Source organism: Balaenoptera acutorostrata, chromosome 9 (assembly GCF_949987535.1).
Source record: "Balaenoptera acutorostrata chromosome 9, mBalAcu1.1, whole genome shotgun sequence".
Taxonomy (NCBI): domain Eukaryota; kingdom Metazoa; phylum Chordata; class Mammalia; order Artiodactyla; family Balaenopteridae; genus Balaenoptera; species Balaenoptera acutorostrata.
Window position 1 is genome coordinate 103,246,543 of NC_080072.1, and position 25,153 is coordinate 103,271,695.

Sequence of the window (25,153 nt, forward strand, 5' to 3'; positions counted from 1 at the left end):
CACACAGCGGAGCGACACCAGAGCCAGCAGGGTTCAGAGACACTTTATTGACGTGAACAGGGAGTTCACTGAAAAACACCGCGTACAGGCATTAGGTTGTTGAGAGCTTGCGTGGTCAGGAACAACATTTCTAAAGTTCAGAAAAAGCTTGGCTGTGGAAAGTCAAGAAGAAGCCACATGAAGGTGACAACGTGGTGACGAGTTCCATGGCTGTACGAGTTTGCTGATTGTGTTTGGTGCCTCACAAACCCACAAGCACTCGTCCTGCGGTGCCTCCCTCCCTGTCACTCTGCCCAAAAAAGAGTAATACCAGCTTTGAGGCTTAGCTGGCCTATGATAGGGTTGAGTCTGAGCTACAGCTCAGACTCGCTTCAAGTGTACATCTCCTGGGTCCTACTACAGCCTCAAGTAAGGGGAGGGGCGCCAAACATGAGTCGTCTACCATGGTAGAGTTTTAAGAGACTAGGAAAGGCTTGGATGATGATATTTTTAAAACCTAAGAGCACAGGGCACAGTCAGGGTCTAGACTGGTGCCTGACGCAGAGAGGGAGCTGAAACGCAGAATGAATGCATGATCGGAGTAATGGACGCAGAGAGGGAGCTGAAACGCAGAATGAATGCATGATCGGAGTAATGGACGCAGAGAGGGAGCTGAAACGCAGAATGAATGCATGATCGGAGTAATGGACGCAGAGAGGGAGCTGAAACGCAGAATGAATGCATGATCGGAGTAATGGACGCAGAGAGGGAGCTGAAACGCAGAATGAATGCATGATCGGAGTAATGGACGGAGAGGGAGCTGAAACGCAGAATGAATGCATGATCGGAGTAATGGACGCAGAGAGGGAGCTGAAACGCAGAATGAATGCATGATCGGAGTAATGGACGCAGAGAGGGAGCTGAAACGCAGAATGAATGCATGATCGGAGTAATGGACGCAGAGAGGGAGCTGAAACGCAGAATGAATGCATGATCGGAGTAATGGACGCAGAGAGGGAGCTGAAACGCAGAATGAATGCATGATCGGAGTAATGGCGCACCAAGTACTACACAGGTACATTTGCCGTGACTAGGAGGGTTCACTGGGTTGGGGGCTTTTCATTTACAAAAGGAGGGGAGAGGAAGGTGGTTTTTGTTTTATTTTTCCATTTCCACTTGGGAAGGGGAGCCAAGATATATCCTGAAATGGGTCTAGCTCCTTGCTGCTTCTTCCTGCCAAGATGCAGTTACACGGCCTTTTCTCTCTGATTTATGTCAGGTGGGTTCACAGATTCTGAGATGGGTATATTTTCCTTTCTGATCCCGTAGTTTTGGGGGAAGAAAAGGAGGTACTATCTCTTCTCTTAACCATTCATAGCTCTATACATATTTCCAGCATATTCCTGCTTTGAAAAATTCCTTTCCTACTAACATTTCTAGTTCGGCATCTAAGGAGAAACTGGAAACTTAGAGAATCAGAGATCCGGGTGTGTGGGTGTTTGGGGGTGGTGACTCTAAAGGACAGTGCTTTTAGATGGCCTGAAAATAAAGGCTAGTGTCGGGACAGGTGCTGACCGTCAAGGTATTTCCACACAGGCGTTGGGGCTGCGATGCAGGGCTGAGCTGATGGCAAAGGTCAGTAGGGCAAGGTGCTCACAGGGCCAGCAGACGAGCAATGAAGGTCATGGCTGTTAAGCCCAAGGGAAGGGAAAACCAGACCCAGCCGAGCTGGCCTTGAGTGAATTGTATTATTAAGCATCAGTCAGGGGAAATATCCAGCACCAAGACAACAGGTGGGGTTCCTAGAGTGATGATAGCCCTTGAGAACATTTCTAAGCCCTTTAATAAGAACAGCATGCCAGATAAAGCTTCCGGAGCAGTGCACGTTTATCTGGGTCCTTGGTAGGAATATGCGGAGGAACGGGGAGTGAGTGAGGATCTGAAGTGGGCTGGTGACCACAGTACCTTGTGGATTTATAGTCATGATCAAGTCTCCCAGGAAGGAGTTTAATTGCAATTCAGGAGAAATAATGAGGTACAAACCAACGAGAAAGGGGAAACGAACATGAGATTAAGACTCTGAAAGCACATTTTCAGCACGGACCAAGAAGCAAAGTGGTAGAGGAGCAATCGAGTGGGATTAGGGGTGAGCGAAGATGTTTAACATCTCAGGACAAGCAAGAGAGGCAAAGATTAGATGGAAGTAAAAAAAAAAAGTGAGAGGAAAGGAAGCAGCTATGGTCTCAGTGGAAAGAGAGCTGGGCTAGGGCTCAGAAGACCTGAATTCCAGCTCTCCATTTACCAACTATATGAGCTTATGGTTTGGTAAAGCTTCTTAGCCTCAGGCAGTGTGTTTCTTCCTTTGTTAACATATTAGCAATATCCACCTCACAGAGCTAGTTGTGGAGAAGAAATAAGATAATTAAAATGCTTGGTAAATCATAGAGCTTAATAAAGAAAGCATTAAAGATGAGAAGAGTTGAGAAGTTAGGAGGAGGAAAACGACTAGAGAAGATTACCTGTAAAGGATAAGAAGAAAAGAGAGGTACCATTCAGCTTCATTAAAAATCACTCAGGAAATATGAGTTGGGCTTTTAAAAAGGAAAAAAAAAAAAGCAAACGTGCATTCTAGATCACAAGTTAGATGCGTGGTCTACTGAAGCAAGAGGGCAGTGGAGTGGTAGAAAGTAGTTTCTGCGGCAGGCTTGTCATCCACCAGCCACGTGACTGGGAAAACCTCACAGTAATCCAGGCCTGTTTTCCTCACAGGAAAGTAAGGAAAATCTATATTCTGTCCCCTATTTCAGAGAGATTGTGTGGGAAATTACCAATGAGAACGGCCTTGAATTTATTGAAAGTATTTTCTTCAATAAAATCAGACTCTCGAATATGTGAACAAGGACTAATTCAAGTGCTTTCCCAGGGATGGCAGAGATGAACTGAGTTTGTCAGGTGAGGCCCGAAGCCAAGAGAGTGGGATCTTTCCCCATAGATTCCCCTGGATCTGAGGGACATCTTGTTCTTCGAATCCCAGTCCCGTTCATCTTCTCACATCCCGTAAAGCATCCTTCCCCCTCTCATCACGAGGTGCGGAAGGACACCACACTTACACCAGTTCCTCAAAGTGAAACATGAGATACTGACTAAAATGTTTCCAGTGTTCATCTGCTCTCCTAACATCTAGGGAGAAAAACAAAAACAAACAGAAACCTGGACATTATGAATTCACAGGTGAAATATTTGGAAGCCACCTAGCCTGTCCCTCCTCTATCACGTCACTCATTTGCCATCATCTATCTCAGACTAAAAACATGTTTCTTAGTTAAATGCCATTCCCAGATGCGTTCCCCTTCTGGAAGACGTCTCAGATTCACAAATCTTTTCACTAAAGAAATTCTTCAAATCTACCTCCCATCCTTCTCTCTGCCTTTTTGGCCAATTTCTAATGAACTGAATCAGAGCTAACCTCAGCCAGGCAATCCACTCAGTTCTGTGCCATGGCCAAACTCAATTTCGAAGTCTTTTCAAGAACAAAATTATCCCATCTCGGGAAGTGTAAACTGGACAGCGCCTTAGGCTTCTATCTGCTCCAGTTTATCCTTTGAAGTCTCTTATCAGTGGAGTCCTGTCTGAGTCTCCGTTGCCTCCTGTATGAGTAATACTACTGACCCACAGAAATTTTGAGAGGAAGAACTTGGGAATTTCAGTCCCAGTGCCCACAGGAAAACAATGGCACCCAGCCATCTCCGGTGGTGTGCTCCCCTGGCAAGGCACACACACGTTGCCCCAGGAGCATCATGAACATGTTGTATGACTTCCCAAGTCCCCTGCCCTCGGCTTCTTGAAGGACTGACACTAACCCAGGCCTTTGAGACCTCTTGGGATCTAGCCCTGGAGCACCATAATCCAGAGAACCTTTTCGTCCATGCTTAATGAACTTTCTATCACTGGAGGGCCTAGAAAGGCATGCTTTGCTCTGATGCTCCAGCCAAGTGGGCCAGGAACTTAGAAAAACTGACTTCAAGGAATCCTACTTCATGACACTCTTTTGCCTTAACCCAAACTAATCACTCCAGCTTCCTTCCGTTAAGACCTCCATTCACTTGCGGCAATGGAGAATGAGCCGGCTCCAGCAAGAAAGGGGCCCGTGGATCTGCCGACTCCAGCATGTGTTCAAAGTCGGGTGGAGCACAGGGGAGGGGTCCAGTTGGCATGGGAGCTGCTTGCTTGAAAGCAAGGGCAGGCTGAGGTTGAGTCGTGTAGAAATGTTGGCTCCTCGGTTCTGGCAAAGTCTTGTGGTGTGTGGAGGTCTGATGGAGTTAGCAAGTCAGAGGTGACAGTTCAGAGGTGAGTGGATGTATGATGAATGAACTGAAGGATGGACGCGTGAAGGGAAGTGATGTGGCCCCTGGGACACCCTCCTGACGCTGTTGACATCACTGAACATGGGATAGCCAGCGCTTCAGTGTTCAGGCCACCTACCAGCGACAAAACAGCTCACTGAGAATTGCCAGCCCAGTCCAGCCCAGCCAAAGGCTCTCTGACCTAATCTACGATCCTTACATAGGAGGGAGAATGGGGAATTATTTTTTGTCACTGTGGGTAAGGAGTTCAAGTTGCCCCAACACTCAGGCCAAAGCAATTCACTTTCTGAAGGACTTGAACCTCGCACAGAGCTTTATGACTACTTGGGCATCAACTTAAAGAAGTACCCTGAGGGTGGGGACTCTAGGTAGGGTAGAAATCTAAGGGACCAAATCTAAAGTCATTTTGATTTGTGGGTGTCAAGGTCACTTGTACAACCTGCCTCCTTATCTACCTGCCCCTCCCTTCCCTGTACATCACCTCCAGTTGCCCCCTTCTATTCCTCCACTGGTACCGCAGAGTTCTCTTTGTTCTCCGATGGGATAGCCAGGTAGTCAGACCTGTTGAAGGAGAGACAGGGGAAGAAAATCAGTGCATTTGTACCCAGAGGTGCGAACACAGGAAAAGGGAAAAAGCAAGGGCCACGGGAACAAGGATGTCTCTAGAACACCCCTGCATTTCCTTCTCACCATGTTACCCAAGAGAAAATGAGAATGGCCCTTTCAGCAGACTAGAATAATAAATACTTTTGTTTTTTCCTTCTACTAGCAATGTATGAGTCTTCTCATTTATCCACATTGTTCTCAGGACTTAGTACTGTTAGATTAAATCAGCCAAACTGATGGATGGGAAATTACATTTTATAGATCTTTTAATTTTCCTTTCCCTGATTACTGGTGAAGTTGAGCATCTTTTCATAAGTTTATAAGCAATTTGGGTTTGTACTTCTGCAATAGGACTTCATTTGTTTACCAGTTTTTCTTCTGAGACATTTGTCTTTTTCTTTGACGATTCCACGTCTTGAAAATATCTTTTTTTTTCTTTCAAAATTTATTTATCTTATTTTTGGCTGCGTCGGGTCTTCATTGCTGCGCATGGGCTTTCTCTAGTTGCGGCGAGCGGGGGCTACTCATCGTTGCGGTGCGCGGGCTTCTCATTGTGGTGGCTTCTCTTGTTGGCAGAGCATGGGCTCTAGGCGTGCGGGCTTCAGTAGTTGTGGCACGTGGGCTTCAGTAGTTGTGGTTCGTGGGCTCTAGAGCACAGGCTCAGTAGTTGTGGCGCACGGGCTTAGTTACTCTGTGGCATGTGGGATCTTCCCGGACCAGGGCTCGAACCCATGTCCCCTGCATTGGCAGGCGGATTCTTAACCACTGAGCCACCAGGGAAGTTCAGTATCATAAACTCTTTACTCTAATAGCTGTATAAGAAATCTTTATATCTGATAGGAAAAGTCCTACCAGCCACCTCCCCCAAACTTATTGTTCTTTGAAATAGGCAAACTATGGCCCATGAGCTAATAAAGGCTGTTACTTGTTTAAAGGGTTGCACACAAACAAAACTAAAGAACAATAGGGGACAGAGACCCTCTGTAGCCTAAAAAGCCTAAAATATTTACTATCTGGCCATCCTCTGGCTTAGACTAGTTTTAGCCTTTGGGCTTCTGTATGACTTTTAAGATCAGCTTATCAAGTTCCTTGAACAATCCAATGGGTATTTTGATGGGAATTTTACTGAATTTGCAGATTAATTTGGAAGAGAGTTGCCATGTTTGTAACAGTGAGGCTTTAGTCTTCATTTATTTAACTCAAATCTTTCAGTAAAATTTTGTAATTTTCTCCTTAAATATCTTACACGTTTTTATCAGATTTATTCCCAGGTACTGGAGAGTATTTGTTGCTATTGTAATTGAATTTTTAAAAATGTTTTAAATATTGAGATGTTTCTCTAAATTTTTGTGGCTGGAATATAGGTGTTTTCATATTTATAAATATAAATATTTTGATTTGTATCAACAATCTTATGAAATGTTCTTACTAGTTCTAATAGTTTGTCTATAGATCCCCTTGGATTTTCTATATAGGTAATCATATTGGCTGTGAATGATAATTTAGCTTGTTTCTTTACAATTCTTACTCTTTTTCTTTTTCTTTTTTTGTATTTACTTAGTGCACCACCTAGGATCTCCAGTATAGAATAGAAGCAGGTATCCTTGACATGTTTCTAATATTATAGGCAGTTCTTCTAAAGTTACAACATAGATGATATTTGCTGTAGGTTACATTAGTTGCTGCCATTAATCAGTTTAAAGATGGTTGGTGTTTAGGTTTAGATTTATATGTATTTATCTTGCTCAGGACATATTGTGCTACCTGAATCTGAAGAGTCATACCTTTCCTTAGCCACTGTATCTCTGAATATTGTCTCTCCTCCATTTTCTCTCTTCTATTCTAATCGATCTTCTCAATTTTCGTCTTCCTATTTCTTTGTGATATTCCATTTTTTTATATCTCTGTGCTTCATTCTGTGAAACTTCCTTATGTTTATCTTCTGGTTACCAGTATCTAATCTCTGGTGAACCAATCCATTGAGTTTTGAATTTTATTGACTGTATTTTTCATTTCCAGGTTTTTCTTTATTCCTGTTCAAACCTGCCTGTTCTTTTTTCTTAATAACTTACTGTATTCTTATGTTTTGGTTCCTCCTCTTGTTTTAACTCTTTTAAGCAAATTTATTTTCTATATTCCACCAGGTCCTTCTTGTGTCTGAAGCTCCTGGGGTTTAATCCTGCCATTTGTTACTTCTCTTGCTCATGCTGGATTATTTCCTGCTGTGTCTTTTAGTTTTGGATGAGACTGTGGAATCAGATTCATCAATGTTTTATCTGGGGAGCACTGTTAAGCCTCAGCTAAAAGTGGGTCCCTTCAGAATAGTTTTTCATTTGCGTCTACATGGTTATCACTGTCTGGGGACTAATTTTTTTTAATTGATTTTCTCAGTTTAGAGGTTCCTGGATCATGTGGGTAGCATAAATTTAAATCCCAAACATTGTGAGAGCAGGCTTGTGGTTACCAGTTCTCAAGAATCTTTTATGTTTCTACTTGGAGTCAGGCCAAATAGATATGTTTCCTTGGCTTTTCTCTGGGCTGGTGGACTGATGATTATTTACTGATCTATCTTTTGCACGAGCTGTAGCCCTCTGAGGATCCTGGCTCTGCTGGTGACCTCAGTTCCAACTCTGTTTTCTTGTGCAAGGCCAGCTGTGGGCACTTCCTGTCCAAGTGTGGGTACTTCCTGTCCAAGTGTGGCCACTTCCTGTCCAAGTGTGGGTACTTCCTGTCCAAGTGTGGCCACTTCCTGTCCAAGTGTGGCCGCTTCCTATGCTCAAGCACTGAAATCTGATCACCCAGGTCACCAGGAATGACAACCTCCCCAGCATATCCTTTCTTTCCTTCTATCTGGTCAGTTATAATTTTTTACTTTCCTGAGATCATAGATATCATGAAAAATGATATTTATCAAGCATTTCTAGGTGATAACAGCCTAGGGTTTTTAGCTTATCGCCTCCGCTGTGTAAATCTGTGAGGGTTATTTTCTCTCCTCTCCCCAAATTACAAGCCAACACGGCCCCTTAGACTCTCAGACCCCATCATCTGTTACCTGTGCTCGAGTGACTAGGGCCTTGGCGAAAATGGCCAAGGTACAGTCTGGACGTTGGAGCAGAAGAGCCCCTCTCTGGGTTTTCAATCACGGCCAAGCTCCAGGGGGAAGAACATGTTTGGAGCTCCTTAGCTAATAGACAGCAGAGCCCAGGTGGCCTGACGAGCTCTGTGGTTTACAGCAAACAACTGAATGTGACGGGAACAGCAAGGACACCAGACAGGCTTCGGTTAAAATCCCAGCCTCTCCTCTCATTATCTGTGTGGCCCCAGCAAGCCACTTAAGCTCTATGAACTGCTTCAGCATCTATAAAATGGTCATAATAATGCTAATGTCATGGGATTGTGGTGGCAGCTGATGGGCTTTACATAGTGGTTAAGAGTGCAGGGCATGAGTTAGCAGGCACGAAGTCAGACCTTGCTTTGCCTCTTATAATGGTCTTGGGCAAACTTTCCCAGGCGCAGCTTTCGCATCTGTAAAATGGGTATATTCATGCTGCCTACCTCAAAGGTTGTTGTGAGGAAAGTGGAGGACTGTGTAAATTGCTCACCACCTCAACTATGAGAGCAAGCACTCGGAAGGTGCGAGCTATCATTATTTTGGCATCTTTGGACTTACGCATTTTCTTGGGCTGCCTCTTCGGCCTTTGAGACCTTCCTGTAGCAATATATCATCTCGATGAGCAGCCACAGAGTGAGGAAGACCAGGAGGATGTACATCATGATTTCTGAGACCACAGAGGTGAAGTCCTCTCCAGCTGCAAGGGGGAGAGTGAGGCTCACAATATGCAAGTCCAACAAACCCAGAGCTGTCACTGAGGTCTGAGATATACGAGGCCTATTTTTAGGTATGTCTTAAATAAGCACTGGGTCTAAAGGAACGCAAGAGGGTATCAATGAGATTTAATATCCCCTAATTCTCCTGTCTGTCAGCTTTCTCACTGATGTTCCTCAGATGCTCTGGAGGGAGGGATGAGGGAGAATGATGGGTGGAGGAAGAAGTCATAGAGCACTGAAAGGAATCCTGGAGCTGTGTGAGATACATACAGCTGGGTCCCAGTTTTCCTACTTCCTGGTGTGTGAACAGTCATTTCCCTGATTTGAGACTCAGTTTCTTAATTTGTAAAGTGAGGATAATAATTCATACCATACATTACCTAATGTATTTAAAGATACCTTGTGAGATGTAAAAGTCTGCACAGATGTGAGGCACATGTCTTAGTTCAGCCGACTCTGTCCTCTGAGCTTAGGGTGGTGGAGTGTGGTATCCCCAGGAAGAAGGCGTCGGAAAACATGGACAGGGCCGCGCGGACAGTGCCGTCAGCCCGCCCAGTGACCTGAGCATGTTTTCTGCAAGTCTGGATGAGAAGCAAGGACGTTCCCAGCTCGTCTTCCCTCCAGGTCATCCCAAACCCAAACAGAAATGAGGGTTGGAGAATTCCACATACTAACCAGGCTGTCCTCAGAGTTCTACTTCCGGAACACAGATCTGATCCTGCCGTATCCCTACTGAAAACCTTCCAGTATTCCACACCGCCCTCAGCACAGAGACCTGACTCTGAACAGGGCACAGGAGGCCACTCGCTGGGCAGCCTTCCTCACCTCGTTTCCATTCGGTTGGCCAGCAAAACCTCTCTACTCATACACGCTGTGGTCTTTTGGAATCTGTGGACGTTTCTTCTTCCTCTTCCCTCTTCCTAGATTGTATCTCACACCCCAGTGCTACCTCTGTCCCAACATCGCCTCCTGCCTTTCAATCTCCCAACCATTTTTCTAGACTCCACTGAAGTCACCTCCTCTGTGAAGCCTTCCTCAGCTTCTCGTGCAGTTATTATTCACGTTCTTCTCCAGGCACTTTTCCATCCATCTATTATAACACTTCCCAGATTGTACTGTGATGCATTTCTCTCTCTTCTCTACTGACTGTGTGCTTACTAAGAACATATTTATTTCTGAATTAACAGCCTGTTGCCTAATCCTAGAATACTTGAAGTATTCAATAAGTATTTGTGGAATGAATGAATATAAATAAATATTGATCTTCCTTGTTTCCTAACCAACAAAAATGACACATAAAACATGATAGGGAATTCCCTGGCGGTCCAGTGGTTAGGACTCGGCACTTCCACAGCCGTGGCCCAGGTTCAATCCCAGGTTGGGGAACTAAGATCCCACAAGCTGTGCGGTGCGGCCAAAAAAAAAAAAAAATTTTTTTTTTCATTTAAAATAAATAAATAAATGAAACATAATACATGGCAAATGTCCCGACATATATTCCTTCCTAGTGGCAAGGAAGGCTGCAGCCACATGGCCCTTTGCGAGCTCTCAGCAGCAAATTAGATTCATGGTTATTCATAGGGCGTAAGTCATCCCCAAGGCCTTGCTCATTAAAAGCACAATATAGGCACAGCCATGACCTTCACCTCAGAGAAGCAGTCCAAGGGCTCCAGGATCACCCAGGTTTCCTAACTGGAGCTGGAGGTCACAGATGCAGCTTGAGGCACAGGAGAACGCCAGACACATCAAATGTCTTTTCATGGTCTGACAACGGGCTGGTTTGCGGTGTGCTCAACTTCAAGCCCCCTATTTCTTTTTAAATGCAGTAGCCAGCAGTAGTACCGCAGGAGGCTGTCCTCAGTAACTTTATTTACCTCTAGGTGAAGAGAACTCAGATTTCTGTCTTAGAGCCAGGAGGTGAGAGCCTACGCCAGGATCAGTCCAGCTTGAGCAAAGAGAAGCAGGGAGATTATCTGGGACCACAGGGATGGAGCAGACGCGGGGAATGTGTCACGGTGGAGCGTGCAGCAGTATGAGAGCACTAAATATCTGGGGGTGGGGATGCAGGGGGCTGCCAAAGGGGTCACAGGGGGTGGGGAAGAGAGAAAAAGAAAAAGTGGCAGGGAGTGGGCGGTGGTGGAGGGAAAAGAGGCAGTGGAAACACAGCTAATAGAGGCAAAGATCTGGACCGCAGTCCTGCTTCTGGCACTAATGTGCTTCGTGTCTGGGCAAGCCCTCCTCTTCCAGAGCTCTGTCTCCCAGCCACAACATGAGGCATCAGAGCTGCACCCTCCCACCACCTGCGGAGTCATTTCAACTGACATTCGCCAGACCGCACCCCAACCTGCTGCACTCACACCGCGGCAGTGGTATGGAGCCGTCGGCACTGAAGGAAAGCCCCCTGGGCAATTCCGATGCCAGCTCTTCGTTCAGACCCCTGGACTGAAAGAGAGCCAAGCTTCCTTCCAGCCCTAACGTCCCGAGGGGCTCTGTGGCTCTGATGACAAACTTGTTTCCCCTCTATTCTTACCCAAGTCTGGCTCTGGTGCCCGGCAGGCAGGCGGACTGGCTCCACTTTGCCACCCTTTCCACTGGCTGCGCGAAGGTCTCTGGAGGCAAAAGCCTTTGAGAGCACAAGGTGGAGACAGAGGCAGCTTCCTAGGGCCCGGCTGTCAGTAGCCGACAGTCCCGAGGGTGAACAGCAGAGGGCGCCAGGCTCCCTTCCCCCGGGGGCACAGGTGTGTAAACAGAAGAGGATAATGGAACTTCTGAACAGAAATATAGCTTAGAGAGCTCCCAGTCCAACCCCTTCGATTCACACAAGAGGAGACGGGCTCAAAGAGGGGAAGAGGCTCATCAGGTCTGAGCCAAGTGGCCTGAGAGTCCCTGTGCACCATCTGGATTGCCCTACCTTCCGTTTTCGTCTTGTCTAAATCATGACATCGCTCACTCTGCTGTGCACTCTCCTTTGCTTCATGAATTTTATCACCATAACACGATAAAAAAAAAAAAAACACTTGTGGCCTGGAAGTCGGGATTCCTGGCATCCTTTTCTAGGAAGAGCCTGGCTTTAATCTGACCTCTCCTTTCTTTCCTGCCCCACACCTTTTGCCTGTTCACTGACCTGCATCTTGAGGCAGATGCAGAATGCTGGGAACGTGCTGGAAATAGATTGTCTAGGAAGGGCTAAGTAAAATGGAGTCCTCATTTAGCCTGGGTGAGAAAACACAAAGGGAGACGCATGTATCACTCTTCTGCCACATGAAGGGACATTTGCAAGGGGCGAGGAGACACAGTGCTCTGAACAAGGAGTCCATTGAAAGCAGAACAAGAACAGTTCTAAGCTCACCCTCAAGATTCCGGATTCGATCGCAACAGAAACTTTTGAGTTAGGTTGATGAAAGAACTTCCCAGCCTAACAAGGAACCAGCTGTGGGAAATCGGGAAAATTTAAAGACTGGAGAGCAAACCACGTTTCCCCTTCTCGTAGCTGAAAGTGAGGTTATGTAATGAGAGACGCCACGGATGGGGAGGGGGTTGCTTGTATGATTACTGTGCAGGGAGACAGAAGACAAAGACTGTCAGACTTTGGTTTACAGCAGCTGTTCTCCAAGTGCGTCCCTGGCAGCATGACAATTTGTTAGTCATGCAAATTCTCAAGCTCCACCTACGGCATCAGAAAGCCCGGGTTTAAGAAGTCCTGCAGGGGAATCTGAGGCTGGCTGAAGTTTGAGCACCGCTGGTTTAGAGGTTTGTATGAGTCACAGACAAGAGGGTAGATGACCTCTAGAGAACCTCAGGAGATTTCTCTGAGCCCATTGAGTCGGAGATTCAGCGCAGGCCAGAGTAGGTGTAACTGTCTTGGCAGTTTTAGGCTTCAGGGAGGCTGTCCTCTTTCTCTAAGGGTGAGAGTCCAGGGACCGGGTCAAGATTACTGCACTATCATCTCCAAGCCTTTCTGCTTTGAGGAAAGACACAGAGAGGCAAGCTCTCGGGCAGCTTGCAGAAAGCTGGCCACCCCAGGAAGACAAGCCAGTGGTGACATTTTTAGATATCACCACTCCGGATACATGGGGTTTTGCATTCTGCAAGGGGCTCATTTGTGTGGAAACCCGCTGTCCTCCCTCCCCCGAGAGCAGCGCACCCAAGGGAGCCTGTGCCCTAGCCTTACCCTCCTCGGTGACACGGAGGGGGATCAGCCGGGTGGTCTTCACGAAGGGGCGATGTGTCTCAAACTCAAACTCCCGGGACACGTTGCAGGTGTAGAGGCCGGAGTCGTTCAGGGTGACATTGAGCACAGTGATGGACACGTCCTGCAAGTCTTTGCTCCCGTTCCACTGCAGGCGTCCCTGGAAGGGGCTCTCCACCTCCTGGTGGCCGTTCCGATACTCATAGATCTGCAGGTAGAGAAGCAGAGGGAGTAGGAGAGAAGACAGGGTAGAGGTGGGGACAGGGCAGAGAAAAGGACCAGAATGGTGCTCGGATGCGGGGACAGGGACAATGTTACCAGGAGCTCCCAAATGTGGGAGTGGGATGGGCAGCTCAGAGGAGGGCAGGGAAGAGAGCAAAGACAGGGAAAGACGGGCAAAGGCACACAGGTGTCAGGGCACATGGACACGGCAGGAAGGGGTGGGCAGGAAAAGAGGGCTGGAAAGAAAGAGGACAGAGGAAGGTGAGTGAAGTGTACAGGAGATCAGGAGAGGGAAGTTGAGAGAAAGGAAGGATTGGAAGGGGGCAGAGAGAACAAGAGAGAAAGGCGTGTCATGGGGGCAGCCGGGGAGAGATTAAGGCAGAGAGGCAGCTTCATTTGTCATGAAGACGTCTGAGAGCTCTGGCCTCCAAAAGTGTCTCTCGGAGCTGGTGCCCTTGGAGGGGATGTGAGCAGTCGGGGCCAGTCCACAGGAAGGGGACCCAGGCTGCTTAAGTGGCCCACGTGAGCAGAGAGCTGCCAGCCAATGTGCACACGTCAGCTCTTCCACTCTGGGCAAAATGAGATCTGAAATCTGGTCTCTACATTTCTCTTCTCAAACACTTCCACCTTCTGACATAGCTTTTTTTTTTTGCTTCTTTCTACAGCTATGCAGTCCATCTAGTTTCTGCTTGCCACGTGTGGCTACTTACATTAAAATTTAACTTACTAGGAATGAAATAAAATGTAAAATTCAGTTTCTCAGTTGCACTAGCCACATTTCAAGTGTCCAGTGCCACCTGTGGCTGGTGACTACTGAATTGTACAGCACGAATATGGAACATTTTCATTGTCACAAAAATTTCTATTAGTGTTGTTCTGGATTTCCAGCACAATTTTTTAAGTTTCTTTTCCTCCATCTGAGTCACCTTCTCCTCACTTTGGGCAGGCCTGGAAGCAGAGCAGGTGGCTGGCATATGGCCAGACCTGAGGCTCGTGGGGACCTTTGCATCTGGTCAAGACGTCCAGGCTCCTGTAACCTACGCAGTAGCCTCGGTTGCGGTCAGCCCTGAGCCAGGCACTAGGAAGCCTACTGTCCCAGGCCTGGCGCCTGAGTGCAGCAAGGCCACATCAGAATAGCACATCCAGCCTCGAGTGAGAAACGCGTCCAGCTTCAGGAGAGCTAGACAGAAGAGCAAGCAAAACTCAATTTCATCCTAATGTCGTGTCTCCATTAGGTCTTTGTGGGGAAAAACTTGCCCCCAGGAAGATGAGGCAGTGCAGTAAAAAGGGCTTCATATCCGCTGTCAGACGACCTGGTTCAAATCTAAGCTGTCTTACTAACTTAATTTCTTTGATCCTTAGTTGCCCCATTTGTGTGTGTGTGTGTGTGTGTGTGTGTGTGTGTCTGTGTATTCTCTATCAAACACTTATACAGTACTTCTTGTATTCCAGAACTATTCTCAACGCATTAAAAAATTATAGCACATGAGTCCTGGTAACAGCTCTGTGAGGTAGCTATGGCTTATATCCCCATTTCAGAGATGAGGAAACTGAGGCACAGAGAGAGACGTTAAGTAATTTGTCCAAGGACACAGAGTTAAAATAAGTTGTGGAGTCAAGAATCAATCCCAGGCAGCCTGGCTCCAAAGACAGCGACGGTGTGAATAATGGTCATCCCCAAGTTGTTGTTCAAAGTATATGACAACCATTTTGGCACTGGCACCAACCCATCAGAACTGACATTGGCCATGGCTGATCCCTTAGTTCCTACATCATGGGAGGTCTGGAGGTTCCTAGTGGGAAGGATGGTGATGAAGCCACTTGGGAGATTTGGCACAAGTAACCACTATAGGACTATTTGAATATTTTACCCACTGATGTGTGTGTACCAGTTGCACATCAGTTTTGGTCGTGCCTGACATTCTTATTTCACTGAGATTGTGAGACTTAAATGAGTTAACCTATGCTATCTCATTTAATGACCCTTGGAGTTATTTCAATGTTTCTGTGAATTTAATCCATCCAGTAGGATGGTGCAGAGATTCGATGAAAACACCTGCACAGTGTCTAGTGGGGTGACTGGCACACAGCAGGCTCTAAATACTATTTATGCCTTTCTCCTCCTTACCCTGCTTGTAACCGGGAGTGCCCAGAGCTGGCCTGGAGCCCTCCCTTTCCCAGAGGCTGGGCTAAACTAAGGCTGTCAGTGATCTGCAGAGGAACTGTCAGTGCTTTGGAGAGAAAGAGCCGGTGTTTGTCAGATGTCATTCCCCAGAATTGTCGAGAGCCAGGCACACAATGGCAGAGGCCAGCAAAACAAAGGGCAGAGTCAGCAGTCAGACATACAAGGAAATCTTTACCGCCCTCGGGCCTGTAGAACCATTCCACCACCGTGGTGGCCTCCACGTCCTCCCTCTTCATGCAGGAGATGCAGCGCAGCTTCATGGGATTGCCCTGAACGGCCTCCGTCTCCGAGGGCACTTCCACACACACAGGGAAGCAGACGCCAGCTGGGGAGAGCCCGGACCCCAGGGAAGGGACAGGAGGTGTTAGGGCAGAGGCAGTGGAGACCAAGGAGGGAGGGAGGAGAGACAGAGAAGGCAGAATCATGAGACAAACTGGAAAATAGCGTGCACATGTACGTGTCTCCCCAGGTACACCCTCTCACAACGGGCAGGGATGAGGCAGCATTGACTGAAAGCCTCCCCGAAAGCAGCAGGGATGCGGTACAGCTCGGACCTCAGCTCTGCCCTCAAGGACTTAGAGTCAAGGTGGGAAATTGGGCACCCATGCATCCATCCATCAACCACCCATGCACCCCTTCATTCCACCAACACCCACAGAGATCTACTCTATGCCAGGCCTGACGCTGAGATACAAAGATGAATAAAACACGTTTCACGCCCTAAAGACATTTACAGTCTAGCAGGGAACACACACTCCTGTCGTTAAACCAGACCATGGTGAGGGACACACTAGAGGAGAGGCAGTTCTTCCTGGCTGGGCTGGGAAGAGAAGAAGAGAAGGATGGTGAGACTTAAGGCCAGAAAGGTAGATTGGACCCATGTTGTGAAGACCTCTGTATGCCCTTCACAATAGGAGGGGTCACATGTTTTAAAGCCTTAGAGAGACGTCATCATATCTGTGTTTTATGGAAAATGTAGGTAATTCTGATGCATGGTGGAGGATGGAGCAGCAAGGAGGAGAACGGTGAGCTGACCACGGGGCTGGGGTGATGATCTTCACCCAAAGAGGAGAGAGAGACACACAGTTAAAAATGAGAAGGGGAAAAAGAGAAAATAATTTAAAAAATAAAAAATAAAAAAGTAAAATAAAAAAAAGTAAAAAACAAAAACAAAATGAGGAGGGGGGTCAGATTGGGGGGCACCTTGGAGGCCACACGCAGGCCTGGACTTATAGTTCCTGCCCTCTGGAAGCTCATGGCCCATTACAGAGGGTAAGTATATCAGACTGAAAATTCAGAATGAATCAAAAGTGGGACGTGGCTGCCAAGAAAGCAAGTGCAAACGTGGGCTGCGTTATCAGATGTGCACTGCAGGACAAAGGCGGGGCAGTCCCCCTGTGTGGTTCAGAGCAAATCTGGACCACTATGATCAGTTCAGGGTGTCACATTGTACAAAAGGAAGTTTTCAACGAGCGCATGCGCAGAGGAAAGCAAGATGGAGAAGGGTCTGGGGGCAAAGTCTGGTAAGAACAAAGGGGGGACCGGGGGTGCTTAGCTTGAACACCGACACACCTGTCTTCAAATATTTGAAGGTTGGCCTGTGGAAGAGAAAATAGATTCTGTCCAACTCCAAAAGTCACAAGAAAGTAAAGCTAACTCAATTAAAAAAATTTTTTTTTCTTTCTGGTGTTGAAGCTGTTAACAAATGCAAAAAACTATTTGGTAAGAGAGTTTGCATCTTATACAGAAGATTCAAAAGTGAGATGAATCACCAACGATTCTTTTTTTTTTTTACCAACGATTCTTGTATCAGAACTTCTAACCCCTTCTGAGGCTACCTTCTCATTAATAATAAAAACAGAACCCCTAAAAAATGAAATAATACACATTGTAATTTAAAAAATAGTCCACAGTGAATGGTCAGTCTGTTCCTCTACTGGCAGACAGTTCTTTCTAAAAGCAGAGAAAAGCTTTATTTAGAACTTAAAATGAGACTGACCGACTAATTATGAGTCAAAAAATGACATATTTGACTCAGAAAGCAACAAATTTAATTTTTAGACATAGAGTTTAAAAACTAGAGGCACTATGATAAAATTTAACATATCAAGGTAAAATAAATTTTATTGGCTTTAAAACTCTCAACAAGCAGAGGGTGGTTTTATCAGGCAGCCTGCAAGAGGCTCTCCTGCTTCTGCATATGGGTCATCACTTTAATCGGGGGAGGGTCCATATCTAGAGAGAACTGATCAGAAACATTTTCAGAATATGAAGAGTTTGAAAGCTTGAGTATAGGCCTGGTTTAAAAAAAAAAAAAGCATGGTTTGTGCAAAAGTTTGGGAGTGGATAGAGGTGCAGAGTGTGCATTGATAACCCCATGTAGCAGGGAGCCTCGGGGCACATTCATATTTAATGAGATGTGGTAAAGATGAGTTAGTTCAATGATGATGACTTCAGAGAAGAATAGGAAAATGTACCAAGGAATGTACAGTTACACTTATAGAGGCAGAAGAAAGACGGTATTGGGCAACTGAAGGCTTGGGTTTGATAGACTTTTTTTTTTTTTTTTTTTGGCCGCGCTGCGCAGCTTGCAGGATCTTAGTTCCCCAAACAGAGATAGAACCCAGGTCCCTACCGTGAAAGCGCAGAGTCCTAACCACTGGACCGCCAGAGAATTCCCAGTTTGATAGACTGTTTAACCTCTCTGAGACTCAGTTTATTCATCAACAAAATGCTGAAAATAATATCTATCTAATAGATTTGTCACGCAAATTCTATGGGATGATTTCTTCGAATGTGCTTTGTACATTCGTTAATGTTATTTTCCTTCATTTATTTGTTCACTCATTCAACATATATGGAGTGCTTATTGTGTGCCAGGCACTGCTCTAGGCACTGAGAACACAACAGGGGACAAAACAGAAACCATCCCTGCTCTCATGGAGCCCACATTCCAGTGGAAGGAGAGAGAAAATAAGCAACATTAAACTGCAATAAGTGCAATTATAAGAAAAAATAAAACAGAACAGAGGAGTTAGAGCGTGCATAGAATCATCAGAGACTCACTGAGAAGGTGACATCGAGCAGGTGTTGAAGGAAAGAAAGGAGGGAGCAAGCTGTATGAATATCTGTGTGAAGGTGTGCCAAGGAGATAGCAACTCGAGAGCCCTAGGGTGGGAGTGTGTTGGCAAAAGCGAAAAGCACAATAAAGTACAGGGCACAAAGTGAGAGTAGAAGGAGATGAGGCAGGAGAAATAAGCCAGAGCCGGATCATGGCTGCTCTTGCAGACCACAATTAGAACTTTGGCTTTTGCTTTGAGTGACATGGGAGCATCGGAGGCTTCTGAGTGGAAGAATGACATGATTTATACAAAATTACATGATCTGACTGCTATGTTGAGAATAAACTGAAGAGGTGAGGAAGGATAAGGGTGGAAGCAAAGAGAACAGTTAAGAGGCTGGTACAGTGATCAGACTGAGAGGTGGTTCAATGATTTTGCTTGGATGAAGATAACAGTAGAGATGCTGGGGCTTGAAAGTGTATGGTTTGCTGGACTAACATCCTTGAATAGGTGAGAGGTGATAGCCTCTAGTGAACAAGTAGATGAGTTGGTCTTAAATATAAACACGGTTAGTTCATTTATAGTTAAAGGAGGGAAGGCAGAATACATGCAGTCAGGTTGGTGAGTAGGGCACGGCAGCCTCTCTTTGTTCTGAGTTGCCCCTGAGTAATCCAAGGTATCATCAGACAGCAAGCCCCACTGATCGCCTTCTCCTTGCCAAAGTCCAGTTTGAAGTCCTAAGAAAGAACTCAGCTCATGAGATCAATTTAATTCATGAGGTCCTGGATAGAACATTGCAAAATGGCCACAGAATCCTCTCATCCTTGTTTGCCTTCCCTTTGCAATATGACTTGCTGCTCCTTTCACCAAAAGGTAAAGTATATTTCTCCACCCTGTAAGTCTCCAGTACACTATTGCCTCTCTTTCCAAGAAATCCTCTAGATATCCAAGAAAAGATTGTACATATGGTAGACATTCAACCCACATTGCTGACTGTAAATAATAAACTCCTGGAATAATCTTAACCAAATCATTTGACCCATGGTCTCCTCTTCAATGTCTATAGTAATAATGAGGAAACCAGAGAAGGAAGAATATATTAATTATGATTATATTTAACTAAGGAATAGCATCAATCTATTATCAGGTGGATAGTAATGTGTATGTAATCAACTCCTCTAATAACCCCAAATCTTTTTCTTCTTTGGTTATTGCTATATTGCTCCTCTTGACTTTGCTCTACAATGCTAAGAAAATAAAGGCTTTGATTAGAATGTAAATACTTTCCAAAAGGGGGTAATAAATGATGTTATTTGTAGATATTAACTCCCTGAAATGAGTTGGTCCATCAGATTAGCCAGTCACTTAGCAGAGCCTTGAAAGAATGGGATGTAAAATGGGTTACTGGGGGAAGAGAGGAAAATATTCCCCGACACAACCGACACCTGGGAGAGTAGACCTGGAGAGGAAAAACAGAGAAGACACTAGGAGGTAAAGAATGAGTAAGGCCCTAGGAAAGGCAATGGCATGGGAGAGAAATGGAAGAGTGGCTCCAAAGAGGGATGAGAAGAAGACAGACGCCCACCTGGCAATCCTGTATAGCAGCACGTATGTCCATAAGAGGAGCTAGAACAAGCCCTGGAAGACTGAAATCAAGAGATAAGAGTTCTCTAGCAAGTCCTTTCCCCTCCCCTGCACTCATTTTCTCATCTCTAAATTGGAAATAAAACTGCTTTCCCTGACTACCACCATAGGATTGCTATGGGGACCAAAAGAAGTAATAGATTGAAAATTGCTTTGTAAACTGGAAAGCACAAGGCAAGTGTAGGTTCTATTATTATTGTTATTATTATTATTATTATATACTTTATTGAAGGAAATAAGGGAATTTTGTTCAATTCACGCAGAAAATAAAAGAATGGAAAATATTCCATTCATATTGGGAAGGGTGAACACATCTAAGTTAAGTGCTTTCCAATGCTGGAATTACATGCAAATGAAAAGATACTGCATTTGTGAAGCGAGGCCCTCTCTCTTACATTTACTGGCAAGGTTTCCTGAACTATCTATCTCTCTTTCCCTTCTGCAGCTTCTCAATTTGGTGAACCAATATACAGAAGCTGAGGATGGGCAAGGATAGGTGTAATATGCACACTCTTCCAAAGGTTTATTGTGGGGGAATTGAGGGGTGGGGAGGAGGATGGGTATTCTGCTTATTTTAGCAATATTCTGTAAATATTTCCCCACCATTCAATTGTGCAGCTAAAAGGGACGTTAGATATCATCTGCCCCAATTTCCAAACTTATGTATTTCCAAATATACGTATATGAGGAACAAAATACTCTAAGGTTATTACATAGCAAGCTAGTGGCAGAGCTAAGACTCCAATCCAGGCTTTGTAAGTCCTAGTCAAAAGGTCCTTGGCCTATAGAGTGCTCTCCCCCTCCACTAGAATTCAGGCAAATATGCTAAAAACTTAAATTAGGGTGTGGGAAGAAAGGCTCTGTAGAATCTCACCCCAACCTTCTCTACAACTTCATCTCTCATTGCTTTACTCATGCTCTTTCTTATACAGCCCAACTAACCTCTCCTAAGCCCCCTAGTCTTAGCCTCCCCTGAGGACATCACAGCCTTAAGTCTTCAAAGCAGGTGAGATCATTGGCAACCTATTATGTCTGTTTCATCTTCAGGTCTGATCTGCTCTACTGGGGATGGGTGGCGGTGAGTCTGCCCTTGGGACTGGCATTACTCTCCCTCTTTGTCCTTCCCAGCCTGTCTCAACAGGAAGCTTGGCTCTGCTTCTGGTCACATGCAAAATCCAGATAATGCTGGCAGCCAGAGTTAGTCCTGGAGGCTTAATAAAGTGATACGAAGGTAAAGAGGTTGTTCCCATCAGCATATCTGCCACTGCACCAGCAGAATGAGTTCCATGCCAACCATAGAGCATAATCCTATACCTAGTTTCAGTAAGGCAGGTGGGCATGCTCACATCTAATTATACTGGTTATTGATTTTTAACATGGAGGAATGTAGCTAAGATCATGTAAAGCAATTATCAACTGGAGAGCACCTATATTTGACCTGAGGATTTAAGTTGCCAAAACTGAAATGCCCATAACTACACAACAACCACACACACACACACACACACACACACACACTACTACATCCTCATCAATCCACACAGATGCCCATACTAACATGCTCTGACATACACTAGCATACACATTCAGACCCTGAGGCATACATCAACACAGTAAAGCATTCTCTCAATCACACATTCAGATATTATCATGTAGACTCATTAACTCCCACTACACACATGCAGACACCCCACTCCAAGCCCATCTCTAACACCACTCTGCTCAGCCTTACTGTTGCAAGTATAGGACTCCCTTATTTGGAGGGAGAAGGTCACCTCACTCCTTCACAGCAGACAAACAAGAACCTATTTATCTTTAAAGGCAAAAAAACTCAGCCCCCCAAACACCAAAGCACCTTAATTCCACGTGTTCATGAAAAAGAAGAAAGATGTAATTCCCAGGTGCCTATTTATCTAATATATAGCTGCAAATGGCTGAAGCCTGTTTTACTTATTGAAATTAAACAGATGGATCAACAACTAGTTTCACTCTCAAAATGCACGCATCCAGATTTTTTTAATATATAAAAATTAATTCAAAGACCTCATTGAGAAATGAAATGTAACTGTAACCGAGATTTTTTAATAATGAATGTGACTGCATGCTCTTTCAGCTACGGGAAAGGGAAAAAATACTTTGGAATTAACAGGAAACGGGAGGAAGGGTGGAAAAACCACCAAGGGAGGTTCAGGAATAAAGCAGCACGGGAGTGGGGAGGCCTTTTTCCAATCTCAAAATCCCAGCTCTCATGGAACCCCTCTGGATCCCGTGTCCGGGAGACGTGCACAGAGGGAAGTCAACCAGGGCTCCTTGTTGTCACCAACGACATCAATAAGTGTTATTACTGTTAGCATTATTACTGTCATCTGCATCTCGCATGGCAGGGTGCTGGTACTTACCCCACAAAATGAGCAGGAGGGAAGCCAGGGGAAACAATCTGTTGAAGCCAGGCATCTTTTTCAGCGGGTGGCTTCCGGGGCTAAACAGAGAGATTCCCTGGGTCAACAACTCCTCCCTCTCAGTACTTTCGAGGAAACCCTCTGGGACGAACTGCTCCAAGAGGGCGACTTTCTGACTGAAATAAGGGCCAAGTGCCGTTGACTGGGGAGGCTCTGCGGGCTTCTTGAGCCGGGCGGGGGTTTCAGCTCCCAGCCACCCTAGCGGACTGCCCCAATTCGAGGGAGTGGATCGGCAGCTTGGCGCGCTCTCCCCGGAGCCCGTTGCTGGGATCCGGATCAGCACCACGGACAGAGCCTTCCCCGCCCACCCGGAACTTCCAATTCCAGTCGCTCAGCGGCTTCCCCTGTTTGAGCCTCGGGGAAAGCTCAGCTCCGAAGTGAGCTGCAGGCAGGCTCTAGGCGGCTGCGCTGCCGGAGGGGTCCATGTTGATCCACGTCTCACCTCCCTACCAAGAGTTACGCTCCGACCAGGATCCACCCAGACCCGGGAGCGCCGGCTTAGTCCGCCCTGATCGGCTTCTCCAGCTGGGCCTGCCCTCACACCCGAAACCACCGGGGCTGCCGTCTGAGCTACAGAACTCGTTCCACCTCAGTCCGGTCCACACCCGCCGAGCCTCCCCGGGGAGGTCCGGAGGGGGGCCAGGAAGGAGGCGGAAGCTTCTGTGTGGCCTGCGATCGAGAGGTGGGGTGGGTGGGCCCCGTCCCCGAGCTCGCCTGCAGATCGTGCAGGGGCCCGGACCCTGGGTGGCGGGTGACCAGCGGCCCTTCTCCAGGCGCCCCGACCGTGTGTGCACCGTCAGCCTTGACATGCGCAGGCGGCTCTCCACCGCCGCCGCCACCACTTACCCGCCCCCCCACCCCAGTGCAATACTCCCCACCCCCAAACAGGCGTGCCCGTCTCAGGGCCGAGCGCGGCTGCCGAGCGCAGGGGCGGAGCTCGGAGCGGCGCAAAGACCTCAGCCCCCGCGATTTCTCTGCTCGCCGGCTGTCTCCAGGTCTCCCTTTCGCATCTCCACACCTCTCCCCAGCACCGGCACGCCTCCTCTCACCAATTCACACCCCCCACCCCCCGCCAAGCAACCCCACTCTGGCTCCTGCACAGACATGCGAGCTTCCAGCTCCGGGAAGAGGAGGGCCAAATCTCTTTCAATGATGTCATCTGCAATGTACATGCTACATGGCTCCTGGCTTCTCTCCCCCGACCCCATTCCCTCCTGGTATATCCTTTTGTCTAGCCTTGATTAATTGGTACCGGGCACCCTGAACGCAGCATAATAATCCCTGCTTAGAAGTGGGGTTAGAGGGAGGCGCACCTGTTCCCGTGTTCACCTCCTCACTGGCTTACGAGGTGATCCAAACGTCTGTGCAGCAGCGGTGTTGGGGGGTGGAGCAACTCCCCCTCGCTCTAATCACTTTGTTGTTGTTGTTAAGTTTAAAAGCAGATAGACTGTAGTTTGGCTTCTTCCAACTATTAGCCTCACCCTAGTCCTAGCAGCTGTTTCACTGCTCCTCCCCATCCCTGGAAGGGAAACCTGAACGTTTAAATTTAGTTATAAACTCAAGTTGACATAATAGATTAGGAATGCCTGGAACCGAGTGAACGATTAATACAAGAACCTCTCCCCCCTTCTCATTCCCTACTGCTCCCTTTCCAAAAGGGGAAGCTTGACACTGATATTCCAAAACAGAACGGCAGAGTAACAGCTGACTGTAAGTGAACCATATGCAGGAAATTCTCCCTCCTAACATATCACAGAGCAACAGAATGTCCTTCTTCCTGGGCAGGGAGCCACCAGGCCATACTCTATGTAGCTTTGAAGGCCAGCCCTTGAATCACAGTGTGTTAGACCTGGATGAGAAGTTAGAAGTCGACTTAATTCAACTTCCTTTCCAATTCTTGAATCCCCCAAGGACATTCCAGATGAACAGCCTTGGCCTTTGTCAGGGATGAGAGCTCACTACTTCACAAGTCAGTCCCTCCTAATGTTTAAGGAAGTTCTTCTTTATATTCAGTTGAATTATGTACACTCTTCCTTCCTCCCTGAACTCCATTAAGTGGTTGGCAAAATGTTTTCCTTAAGAGAGAGCTATGCTTCCCCACATCTCACCCCAGACTTTTTTGTTTGGGGCTAAGCTTCGTAAGTTTCTTCCAGTGTATTTTCTGGTAGTTTCCAACCCTTAACTACCCTGGTCACTGTCTCAGGAGGATTTTTAGTTTGTTGGCATCACACATCCAAAAGAAGAACTGATGTTTTCTGCGGGGTCTGCCAGCATAAATCCAGGAGAATTATGGCCACAGTTGCTTTAGAGGGTACGTCTGTTCAGTTACATTAACAGCCATATCTCACTCATAATGAGCTATGGTCAGTTAAAATCCCTAAGTATTTTTCACTCAACTTGTTGCAGAGTTATCTTGTGCTTATACAGGGAATCTTGTGGGGGGGGGGGACACCTCTGTGCTTATTGCTGTTAAAATTTATTAGTTTAGGGCTTCCCAGGTGGTGCAGTCGTTAAGAATCCATCTGCCAATGCAGGAGACACGGGTTCTAGCCCTGGTCCGGGAAGATTCCACATGCCACGGAGCAACTAAGCCCACGCGCCACAACTACTGAGCC

General features: G+C 46.5%; 1 protein-coding gene across 4 annotated transcripts; it reads right to left on the reverse strand.

Moving 5' to 3' along the window:
• Positions 1–24: 24 nt before the first annotated feature.
• Positions 25–24,049, reverse strand: SCN3B (sodium voltage-gated channel beta subunit 3). Of its 4 annotated transcripts, none has more exons than XM_007196711.3 (7): positions 23,852–24,049; positions 22,479–22,558; positions 15,535–15,698; positions 12,949–13,174; positions 8,620–8,758; positions 4,825–4,904; positions 25–4,457 (listed from the first exon to the last, which is right to left on the reverse strand). In XM_007196711.3, exons 2-6 carry the CDS (start codon positions 22,531–22,533, stop codon positions 4,841–4,843), a joined length of 648 nt encoding a protein of 215 aa, XP_007196773.1. In that variant the 5' UTR covers positions 22,534–22,558; positions 23,852–24,049; the 3' UTR covers positions 25–4,457; positions 4,825–4,840. The 4 variants fall into 4 exon arrangements, with proteins under 4 accessions (XP_007196773.1, XP_007196772.2, XP_007196771.2 ...); XM_007196710.3 differs by lacking the exon at positions 23,852–24,049 and adding an exon at positions 23,253–23,362 and having other exon boundaries at positions 25–3,159; XM_007196709.3 differs by lacking the exon at positions 23,852–24,049 and adding an exon at positions 23,253–23,362.
• Positions 24,050–25,153: the final 1,104 nt, after the last annotated feature.

Bases quoted from the DNA above. Each gene is read 5' to 3' on its own strand.
- SCN3B (XM_007196710.3), bottom strand. From the start codon at position 23,347: ATGTCAAGGCTGACGGTGCACACACGGTCGGGGCGCCTGGAGAAGGGC. The intron at 15,699-22,478 runs GTAAGTACCAGC...GGCTCTCCCCAG, and splicing joins CCTCCTGCTCATTTTGTGGG to CTGGCGTCTGCTTCCCTGTG. The intron at 13,175-15,534 runs GTATGTCTGACT...CTCTACCTGCAG, and splicing joins AGGGCGGTAAAGATTTCCTT to ATCTATGAGTATCGGAACGG.